We start from the raw sequence: 11878 nt of genomic DNA, 5'->3' as shown, positions 1-11878 counted from the left end.
AAAGCCAGCCACTCCTCCGGAGCCTGAACCATCGATAGTAAATCTGCAGAATCCGTCTCGAACCGCTGATAATCAATGCCTCTGGAAAAGATTCACTCCTTCGCCCATAATAATGCTTCCAGCTCCGAGTGAAGTGGGGACGCACTGCGACGTTGGCATCTGGCACCCAAAACTAATGTCTGATTCTCACCATCAGCACACCACCATCCTAAACCTAAATTTGGTTATGTAGATTTCCACGAACCATCAACTTGACAACGAATTGTCATTTCCGGAGAATGTAAAGGTTCTGTCGAATCGGGGCCATCCCTTGCGGCTATTTGGGCTTCCTCCCACCACATTTGTGCCTGATTAATGATATCTGTTGGCTCTGATTGTAACCCTTGGAAAACTTTTTTATTCCTATCCTTCCATAAGAACCAGACCAGCCACGGTATCGATCTGTGAGTAGCTCCTAAAGCCATAGGGGCTAAACCTTTACCATATATAAAATCTAGATTTGAATAGATCGAACCAAAAGGGAACTTGTCCGTGTGTAATCCATCAAAAACCCTCTCCCAGACCTGACGGGAATGAGGACACTCAAATAAAGTATGAATAATAGACTCTACCGCTAGATCACACCTCTTGCATACCGTGTCACAAGTAACTCCCCGAGAAGCTAATCGCACCGTCACCGGAAGAGAGCCAGATGCGATCTGCCAAAAAAAGTGTCTTGTTTTTAGGTGGTACCGAAAGATTCCAAGCATGAGCCTTCAGGCCATTACAGTTAGGACCGAATTCAACTTTAGCCTTCATAGCTTGAGCTACCTTATAACCTAACTTAACCGAGTATCGACCAGATTGTGTATAATGCCACACCAATCGATCTGGATGAAAATATTTGCTAATAGGCAAAATCTTAATAGTTTGAATATCCTCCGGATCCATAAATTCCTGAAGGATAGGTAAATGCCACTCTTTAGTCCGTGGATTAATCAAATGATTTACCATTAGATTTGGGTGTAGTTGTCGTCCCCTACCGTTTGCAGGTCGAGGATGCTGATCAGGAATCCAGGGATCAAGCCAAACCAAAATGTTAGACCCTGATCCAACCATCCATCGGACACCTTTTTCCACTAAACGTTTTCTTGAAAAATACTTCTCCACCCAAAGGAGGGTGAATAAGGTTTTTTTGCCATCAACGGATGTTTGTTTCTAAAGTATCGACCTCTAAACATCAATGGATGTTTGGCATCTCATATACTACAACATCATAAGAGAAATTGAAACCTCTTGCATTCCATCTGCTCATCATCATCATTGTTTATGTCTCTGTTTGCATGTTATCATACATTCGTTGCGTAAACATCTCATCTTCACCACCACAAAAATATATGTTTCAATTTGGCACCTTTCCCATTTGAGTGATTGTTTGTGACATTTAGGATTTACGCAAGTTTAAGATTAAGTTATATTGTTCATTTGATCACTGCTGATTATATTCTTTATCAGCTTGGTTGTTTTAAATCTCAGGTACTAACTTGACCCAGCACTCGACCATCTGCACGATCGAGCGTGTGATCAAGCTACCAACCCAGATTCAGTCAGTCTTTTTGTCTTAGTCAGATTCAGTATTCAACTCGAGCCTGTGCTGGACCGAGTGTCAGCTCGAGCGAGTGATCGAGTCAGTTGATGCACACTAGATCCAAGGGAAATCAGAACCTTCAGAGGTACCTTAAGCATATAAACCGCTACCAAGAGACTTGAGGCAGAAGAAAACCATAATCCTTCAAGAACAGGAAGATCAGTTGCTAAGGGATCAACAAAACAACCATGATCAAAGGCCAAGGCATATTGGTGCAGGGGATGCTCCAAATACATACAACCAGAAAGCTGGCATAGTACCTCCTGCAGTAGCCAACAACAATTTCAAAAATTAAAAGTGGGCTAATGACTATGATTCATGCAAATAAATTTCATGGTTTGCCAATGGAGGATCCATTGGATCATCTAGATGAATTTGATAGGCTTTGTGGCCTCACCCTGAACCTAGATCGGCCCTTGCAATATTGACTGTTTGAATTGACTGTTTGATTGCGATTACTTGCTTGTGGCCTGGTGAGACGGGACGACCGCATAGCTAAGGACTTGGTGATCGTTTCTGTTTTATGCTTAAAATGACTTGTCTAGAATTTGAATAGGAAAAATGTTAAGTGTTCAATCAGTTAAACTTGTCCGCGAGTTGCCGCGGCAAGGTAGAAATCGGGTTGGGGCATTTCAATACTACTTAAAATTTTTCTAATTCAAATTCTAGACAAGTCATTTTAAGCATAAAACATAATACTTGAATTAATATCGAGTTTCCAGTACAACGGTGAGTTTGCTAATAAGCTATTACACGTTTACATACTAGACCGAGTACAACTACCCATAAATAACCATCCTTCCTTCCTGTATGATCTGTATGATTGCTTGTCGTTATCCTGATTATCTGCTGCTTAGTCTTGGTGATCGATGTGGTTTATCGAAGATCTAGATCGGCGGTTTGCTTGGGAACAGTAATGTTCGCTAAGGACTGTCCGGTTGCGACAAGCAGTCATACAGATCATACAGGACAATCAAGGACTAAGTGAATCTATGCAAGAACTGTCCAGTTGCCGCGGCAAGCAAAGATGTTAGGTAGTCCCGTAGAATCAATCACCATCCCAATAATTGGTGATACGTGAAACCGCGGACAAGTTTAACCGATTGAACACTTAACATTTTTCCGATTCAAATTCTAGATAAGTAATATTTGCTAAGGACTGTCCGGTTGCGGGAAGATTGCTCGGTAACTCCGCATGGTTACGCTAGACAAGTTTATGTTCGAGACTTGCATTATTAACTGTTTGAATTGACTATTTGATTGCGATTACTTGCTTGTGGCCTGGTGAGACGGGACGACCGCATAGCTAAGGACTTGGAGAGTGGACGAGTGGCTATCGGTGACAAGTTTAACCTATTGAACACTTAACATTTTTCCGATTCAAATTCTAGACAAGTCATTTTAAGCATAAAACAGAATACTTGAATTAATATCGAGGTTCCAGTACAACGGTGAGTTTGCTAATAAGATATTACACGTTTACATACTAGACCGAGTACAACTACCCATAAATAACCATCCTTCCCTTGCCTTAGTCCCGCAAACTGGTTCCAGCGTCCCAATTATTTTCCAAGATTCAAATTCTCAATATTGACTTGCATTTTTCAATGGTGTTAGTGAAGATGGCTTCAAGCTCAGGCTGTTTCCTTTCTCACTTGGAGACAAAGCTCATCTATGGGAGAAGACACTTCCAACTGGTGCTATTACTACATGGGATGCTTGTAAGAAGGCCTTTCTAGCTAAATTCTTCTCTAATGCTAGAAATGCAAGATTGAGGAATGAGATTTCTGGTTTTGTTCAATAGAACAATGAGACTTTTTGTGAGGCATGGGAGAGGTTCAAAGGCTATCAAACACAATGTCCACATCATGGGTTTAGTAATGAGTCTCTACTCAGCACACTATATAGAGGAGTCTTGCCAAAGATAAGAATGTTATAGGATACAGTCTCTAATGGAAATTTCCTCAATAAGAATGTTGAAGAAGGATAGGAGCTAGTGGAAAATTTAGCACAATCTGATGGGAACTACAATGAGGATTATGATAGAACAGTGAGATTTGTTGATTCTGGTCTAGATGAGAAGTATAAAAAGGATTTGAACGTTGTTAATGAAAAGTTGGATAAAATTCTCTTAAGCCAGCAAAAGAACACCCATTTTCATGGTGAAGAAGAGACTCCAGCTCAAGATGGGGAGAATGAATTTGCTGAGATTTGCTATATGCAGAACCAAGGAGGTTTTAAAGGTTATAATCAGTTCAAGAATAACAACCTCTCCTATAGGAGCACAAATGTAGCAAACCCTCAAGATTAGGTCTATCCATCTCAACAACCTCAACAGCACAACACTAATGTACCCAAGCAGCAACAACAAAGTTACCAGGCTCCACTGTGTCCCCCACCAGGGCTTTAGACCAACCAAGCCCATGAATCAGATTTGAGGACTTTGATGCAACAACTGCTACCTGGCCAAGCAAATTGGCAGATTGAGACAAAAAAGAAGTTTGCTGAGATGAACCAAAGGTTGGATTCTTCTTATAATGACCTGAATATAAAGTTTGAGAGCTTGAATTCTAAAGTCAAGTTTATGGAGAGCAATATAGCCTCTACATCAGCTCCTAAGTCAAGTTTATGAGATCATTGTCTAGAGATAGCTCTTTGTTGATTGAGGTTTGTTGATCAGTTTAGGTAGTCATAGCTTGAGTCCAGCCCATGAATCCATCTCTAGGACCTACTTTGTTCATTGATTTATCTGTTTAATTACTGTTATCTGCTTCCTGTTTGATTTACATGCAATTGGTTCTGTTTTAGTTGTTGAATTTGTCTCTGTTTTAGTTCTGATTTACATGCAATTACTTTGTTCATCTCTGTGATACTTGCACTTTTGTGTGGTTGATGATGATGAATGATGATAGAGATGATGAATGAACAGGTGGATGCAAGGAGTTCAATTACCCTTATGTAGTTGTAGCATAAAGAATGTCAAACCATAATGAGTGTGATGCAAGCAATCAGGATGTGAATACTTATCTAAGTTAAGCCAAGCAATCATGTTTGAGTCTGCATTCATCTATTTGCATAGAAAAGCCATAAAAATTTGAAAAATTTCAAAAATTTCCACAAAAACAGAGTGTTCATCTAGTTTGCATTTGCATAATAGGATTGAGTCTAGTGTTGTTCATTTAGGAATGTTGCATTTAGCATAGGGGTTGATGATGATTGTAACCTTGTTAACATGCTGAATTCAATAGGATAGGATCAAGGCCCTTGTTATTAGTTCTTTGATGCATGTTGATTGAACTTGAAATGTAAGACTGAACCAGGTTTTGAATTCTCGAAATTGCATTCTAGTCTTGATTGAAGCGTGTTTTGAATTGACATCATTCCCTCTCTACCTGAACCTAATCCTGACTTGCAATTATCTTGTTATGCATTGAAGTTGAACTCATGGATACCACATACATACTTGGATTTTCTTTCTCCGTTTTACCACCCTTAATAATCCAAGTAGCTGATTCCCATCTTTGGGACAGTTTCCCGCACCCTTAACCATCCGTTCTTTCAAGCCAATTGTATTCTTGTGTGTGAGGTCTTTTCCGAGTTGAGCTTGTTAGAAAGTGTTAGGTTCTAGCCGACAAGAGTAGGATCCTGTGTAGTTCTAGTTCGCGCTATCCGGACTAGTAGGACTAGGTGAGAACTCGATTTTGGGCTTTTGGATTGGATTTGTTCTGAAAAGAGAAAGAAAAAAATGGGTAAAGAGTCTTTAGGAGGGGGAATGTGTTTTCAAGGTTTACAAGTCTAGTAAAGGATGTTGGTTGTGCAATGTAAAAAAAAATTATTGGTTCTGGGCATAGAAAGAGAAGTTTAGACAAGGAAGAAAAAAAAGCAAAACGCTTAAGAAGTCTAGAATTCTAAGAAGAAAAGAAAGAGAACCATAGTGATAAAAAGTTTCCCATCCGCTAGATTGAAATGAAGTAACCTCCTCCTAAGGCTAAGTTAAAAGAATGAGAGCATGGGTTTTAGAAGAGATATCGACAAGCGGTAGAGATAGGACCAACTTCTGGGTTAGAAAGTTAGAGCTAAGTTTCCTTGGGACCTTTGGGTAGACGGGGCACTGCTCTTGTATGTATCAGTTGGTTTCAACCTTTAGCCTTCTCTTAAGCTCAACTCATTTTCGCGAGAGATCCCTGTTCTATATTGTTAAAACCACTTGCAAAGAAGACCAATTTTTGTCTCTACCTCTTCACCCCAGCCAAATGAGTTTGATGACATTGCATAGCTTGATTCATGGTTCTTTGTTAATGAATGTTAAAGGGAATGATAGAAATGATGGCATGTGTAGACTAAGGTTCGGAATCGTTTCAGGTTGAGATGAGCTTGTCTAAAGTTTTTAAATAGAGTTCCTTCACCATGCATCATAGAACTAAAAACAAGGACCTTGATTCTAACTACTCTATTCAGCATGTTTTAGGTTCTGAGACCCCGTTTTCACACACCTCTTCTCCATACGTTGTTCTTGATCGTTTGCTTGAGGGCAAGCAAAGAATAAGTTTGGGGGAGTTGATATGTCTATATTTTGTCTCCTTTTAGCATATGTTTATCATGCATTTAGCTAGGACAACTGATATTTTTGCAACATTTTCTAGTCTTTTCTATACACTTTGCATGTCTAGGTAGTTCTTGCATCATCCTTGCATACATTGTGCATTTTGGAGTATTTCAGATATCTAGGAGACGTTGGGTAAACATCGCGCTGTCGTGCCGTTCGAGTTGTGCCATTCGAGTTGCGCTGTCGTGCCGTTCGAGTCGTGCCGTTCGAGTTGCGCTGTCGTGCCGTTCGAGTCACCCACTCGAGCAACACCTTGACCGTCGATCGAGTCGCCATTCGAGTCGTCCTTCGAGCCACCGGTCGGGGGATTCAGCTTTCGACGTCTTCATCAAAGTTGTAGAAAATTGAGTCATCTTTCCAATGACGTTTATTTCAAGGCAAGCGGAGCTGTGGTTCAAAAGTTATCATCGCTTTAGTGGAAGCGTATACATCCAGCTCGAGTCGCGCTGTCGTGTCGTTCGTGTCGTGCCGTTCGAGTCGCGCTGTCATGCCGTTTGAGTCGCGCTGTCGTGCCATTTGAGTCATGCCGTTCGAGTCGTGCTGTCGTGCCGTTTGAGTCGCGCTACTCGAGCCAACGCCATCACTCCACTCGAGCCAACGCCATCACTCCACTCGAGCCAACGCCATCACTCACTCGAGCCAACGCCATCACTCACTCGAGCCATTACTCGTTCGCACCTGTCAGGAAGACGTTCCTTCTTACACGCCTCAGGAGATTCCCAAACCGACTCTTCGTCTTGTCGTTTTAAGTTTTCGGGATTTTATGTTTTTACTATAAATACGTTTTGTTAAGTCTTTGCGACATCATCTTAGTTTTATCTTGTTTTTATTTTTGTAAGGTTTTCCTAGCCACCAAAAACCGTTCTCAGACTTTTTCTCCAGATATCCTTTAATTCATTGAGTATTTGCATTTGATTTCTTCTACAAACTTGTTTATCTCATTTTTACCTATCTAAGAATGCTTGTTTCAATGTTTTCTGAGTTTGTATTGTTGATGATGATTTCCGGATCTGAGTAGTGCGTTAGTTCTTGTGGATGGGATAGATTAGGTGGAGGAACTTATGATGTATGGTGTTTAAGCTTGATTTGTATGATTCCCTTCTGGACTAGAGTTAGAATTACTAGTTTCTCTCTGATCAATTGGAACTAGGTTCGAGATATTTCCACACCCAAAAAGTGTTCGATGAAATGTCTGACCAATTAGTGCCAGAGACTTACGTTCCTAGCGTAAGAGATTAGCTGTCTAGGATGTTTGTTGACATGAATGAACTTGTTTGTCATTCCTGCTCCACCACGTTTCTCTAGCGAGAGCTAGGTATGGAAGTGGTTGAGTCTAAGTAGCTTTTACCAAGAGATTGGATAAGCTAAGTTGTGATGTTCATTGTTTAGGGATAGATTGCTTGTGGCATGTTAAACACTCTGTAGACTAGGATACTCCACCGACATCAATTACTCCCATCCTTAGGACTTTTATCTTTCTGATTTTTATTACATTCCCGAGACTATTTCATTCCTCGTTTTCTTGTAGTTCATGTTTAGACTCGTTTAAGTTTTTATTCATTTACGCTTCTGGTCATGCATTCTTATTTCTAGTTCTGTAACTCATTTTCGTTTTGCATTTTGATCATTCTAGGATTGTTAGACAAACACTCTTCTTGAACTGGCTTGACTTGTGATTGCTTGATCGCATCTTGAGTGTTAGCAACATCCCATTTGGATTGACACCTTAAATATTACAACACTTAAGGTTAATTGAACCTGCTAGGAGATACAAAAATCTTAGTATCAATTTGGTGCCGTTGCCGGGCGGGATTCGTTTCGCTACATTTAAGATTTCAAGTTTTGCAAGATCAAATGATTTACCATTAGATTTGGGTGTAGTTGTCGTCCCCTACCGTTTGCAGGTCGAGGATGCTGATCAGGAATCCAGGGATCAAGCCAAACCAAAATGTTAGACCCTGACCCAACCGTCCATCGGGCACCTTTTTCCACTAAACGTTTTCTTGAAAAATACTTCTCCACCCAAAGGAGGGTGAATAAGGTTTTTTTGCCATCAACGGATGTTTGTTTCTAAAGTATCGACCTCTAAACATCAATGTATGTTTGGCATCTCATATACTAGAACATCATAAGAGAAAATTGAAACCTCTTGCATTCCATCTGCTCATCATCATCATTGTTTATGTCTCTGTTTGCATGTTATCATACATTCGTTGCGTAAACATCTCATCTTCACCACCACAAAAATATATGTTTCAATTTGGCGCCTTTGCCATTTGAGTGATTGTTTGTGACATTTAGGATTTACGCAAGTTTAAGATTAAGTTCTATTGTTCATTTGATCACTGCTGATTATATTCTTTATCAGCTTGGTTGTTTTAAATCTCAGGTACTAACTTGACCCAGCACTCGACCATCTGCACGATCAAGCGTGTGATCAAGCTACTAACCCAGATTCAGTCAGTCTTCTTGTCTCAGTCAGATTCAGTATTCAACTCGAGCCTGTGCTCGACCGAGTGTCAGCTCGAGCGAGTGATCGAGTCAGTTGATGCACACTAGATCCAAGGGAAATCAGAACCTTCAGAGGTACCTTAAGCATATAAACCGCTACCAAGAGACTTGAGGCAGAAGAAAACCATAATCCTTCAAGAAAAGGAAGATCAGTTGCTAAGGGATCAACAAAACAACCATGATCAAAGGCCAAGGCATATTGGTGCAGGGGATGCTCCAAATACATACAACATGACAGCTGGCATAGTACCTCCTGCAGTAGCCAACAACAATTTCAAAAATTAAAAGTGGGCTAATGACTATGATTCAGGCAAATAAATTTCATGGTTTGCCAATGGAGGATCCATTGGATCATCTAGATGAATTTGATAGGCTTTGTGGCCTCACCCTGAACCTAGATCGGCCCTTGCAATATTGACTGTTTGAATTGACTGTTTGATTGCGATTACTTGCTTGTGGCCTGGTGAGACGGGACGACCGCATAGCTAAGGACTTGGTGATCGTTTCTGTTTTATGCTTAAAATGACTTGTCTAGAATTTGAATAGGAAAAATGTTAAGTGTTCAATCGGTTAAACTTGTCCGCGAGTTGCCGCGGCAAGGTAGAAATAGGGTTGGGGCATTTCAATACTACTTAAAATTTTTCTAATTCAAATTCTAGACAATTCATTTTAAGCATAAAACATAATACTTGAATGAATATCGAGTTTCCAGTACAACGGTGAGTTTGCTAATAAGCTATTACACGTTTACATACTAGACCGAGTACAACTACCCATAAATAACCATCCTTCCTTCCTGTATGATCTGTATGATTGCTTGTCGTTATCTTGATTATCTGCTGCTTAGTCTTCGTGATCGATGCGGTTTATCGAAGATCTAGATCGGCGGTTTGCTTGGGAACAGTAATGTTCGCTAAGGACTGTCCAGTTGCGACAAGCAGTCATACAAATCATACAGGACAATCAAGGACTAAGTGAATCTATGCAAGAACTGTCCAGTTGCCGCGGCAAGCAAAGATGTTAGGTAGTCCCTTAGAATCGATCACCGTCCCAATAATCGGTGATACGTGAAACCGCGGACAAGTTTAACCGATTGAACACTTAACATTTTTCCGATTCAAATTCTAGATAAGTAATATTCGCTAAGGACTGTCCGGTTGCGGGAAGATTGCTCGGTAACTCCGCATGGTTACGCTAGACAAGTTTATGTTCGCGACTTGTATTATTAACTGTTTGAATTGACTATTTGATTGCGATTACTTGCTTGTGGCCTGGTGAGACGGGACGACCGCATAGCTAAGGACTTGGAGAGTGGACGAGTGGCTATCGGTGACAAGTTTAACCGATTGAACACTTAACATTTTTCCGATTCAAATTCTAGACAAGTCATTTTAAGCATAAAACAGAATACTTGAATTAATATCGAGGTTACAGTACAACGGTGAGTTTGCTAATAAGATATTACACGTTTACATACTAGACCGAGTACAACTACCCATAAATAACCATCCTTCCCTTGCCTTAGTCCCGCAAACTGGTTCCAGCATCCCAATTATTTTCCAAGATTCAAATTCTCGATATTGACTTGCATTTTTCAATGGTGTTAGTGAAGATGGCTTCAAGCTCAGGCTGTTTCCTTTATCACTTGGAGACAAAGCTCATCTATGGGAGAAGACACTTCCAACTGGTGCTATTACTACATGGGATGCTTGTAAGAAGGCCTTTCTAGCTAAATTCTTCTCTAATGCTAGAAATGCAAGAGTGAGGAATTAGATTTCTGGTTTTGTTCAATAGAACAATGAGACTTTTTGTGAGGCATGGGAGAGGTTCAAAGGCTATCAAACACAATGTCCACATCATGGGTTTAGTAATGAGTCTCTACTCAGCACACTATATAGAGGAGTTTTGCCAAAGATAAGAATGTTATAGGATACAGTCTCTAATGGAAATTTCCTCAATAAGAATGTTGAAGAAGGATAGGAGCTAGTGGAGAATTTAGCACAATCTGATGGGAACTACAATGAGGATTATGATAGAACAGTGAGATTTGTTGATTCTGGTCTAGATGAGAAGTATAAAAAGGATTTGAACGTTGTTAATGAAAAGTTGGATAAAATTCTCTTAAGCCAGCAAAAGAACACCCATTTTCATGGTGAAGAAGAGACTCCACCTCAAGATGGGGAGAATGAACTTGCTGAGATTTGCTATATGCAGAACCAAGGAGGTTTTAAAGGTTATAATCAGTTCAAGAATAACAACCTCTCCTATAGAAGCACAAATGTAGCAAGCCCTCAAGATTAGGTCTACCCACCTCAACAACCTCAACAGCACAACACTAATGTACCCAAGCAGCAACAACAAAGTTACCAGGCTCCACTGTGTCCCCCACCAGGGCTTTAGACCAACCAAGCCCATGAATCAGATTTGAGGACTTTGATGCAACAACTGCTACCTGGCCAAGCAAATTGGCAGATTGAGACAAAAAAGAAGTTTGCTGAGATGAACCAAAGGTTGGATTCTTCTTATAATGACCTGAATATAAAGTTTGAGAGCTTGAATTCTAAAGTCAAGTTTATGGAGAGCAATATAGCCTCTACATCAGCTCCTAAGTCAAGTTTATGAGATCATTGTCTAGAGATAGCTCTTTGTTGATTGAGGTTTGTTGATCAGTTTAGGTAGTCATAGCTTGATTCCAGCCCATGAATCCATCTCTAGGACCTACTTTGTTCATTGATTTATCTGTTTAATTACTGTTATTTGCTTCCTGTTTGATTTACATGCAATTGGTTCTGTTTTAGTTGTTGAATTTGTCTCTGTTTTAGTTCTGATTTACATGCAATTACTTTGTTCATCTCTGTGATACTTGCACTTTTGTGTGGATGATGATGATGAATGATGATAGATATGATGAATGAACAGGTGGATGCAAGGAGTTCAATTACCCTTATGTAGTTGTAGCATAAAGAATGTCAAACCATAATGAGTGTGATGCAAGCAATCAGGATGTGAATACTTATCTAAGTTAAGCCAAGCAATCATGTTTGAGTCTGCATTCATCTATTTGCATAGAAAAGCCATAAAAATTTGAAAAATTTCAAAAATTTCCATAAAAACAGAGTGTTCATGTAGTTTGC

The 11878-nt window shown here is 40.0% G+C and overlaps 1 protein-coding gene and 2 non-coding genes across 3 annotated transcripts; all 3 read right to left on the bottom strand.

Annotated features, from left to right (window-relative positions):
• Positions 1 to 224: 224 nt before the first annotated feature.
• LOC147944389 (uncharacterized) lies at positions 225 to 1098 on the bottom strand. The gene is made up of 3 exons (XM_087512563.1): positions 811 to 1098; positions 636 to 698; positions 225 to 563 (listed from the first exon to the last, which is right to left on the bottom strand). The coding sequence occupies exons 1-3, from the start codon at positions 1096 to 1098 to the stop codon at positions 225 to 227; spliced, it is 690 nt and encodes a 229-aa protein (XP_087368689.1).
• Positions 1099 to 3395: 2297 nt separating this feature from the next.
• LOC147944388 (small nucleolar RNA R71) lies at positions 3396 to 3502 on the bottom strand. The gene has a single exon (XR_015558691.1). It is a non-coding gene; the product is annotated as a small nucleolar RNA R71 (small nucleolar RNA).
• A 7000-nt stretch (positions 3503 to 10502) lies between these two features.
• Positions 10503 to 10609, bottom strand: LOC147944387 (small nucleolar RNA R71). Its single transcript, XR_015558711.1, has one exon. It is a non-coding gene; the product is annotated as a small nucleolar RNA R71 (small nucleolar RNA).
• Positions 10610 to 11878: the final 1269 nt, after the last annotated feature.

This window comes from Camelina sativa, chromosome 5, assembly GCF_030686135.1.
Source record: "Camelina sativa cultivar CO46 ecotype springtype chromosome 5, ASM3068613v1".
NCBI classification, from domain to species: Eukaryota; Viridiplantae; Streptophyta; class Magnoliopsida; order Brassicales; family Brassicaceae; genus Camelina; species Camelina sativa.
The sequence above is the reverse complement of the archived record's forward strand: the minus strand, read 5'-3'. Positions and strand labels throughout refer to the sequence as shown.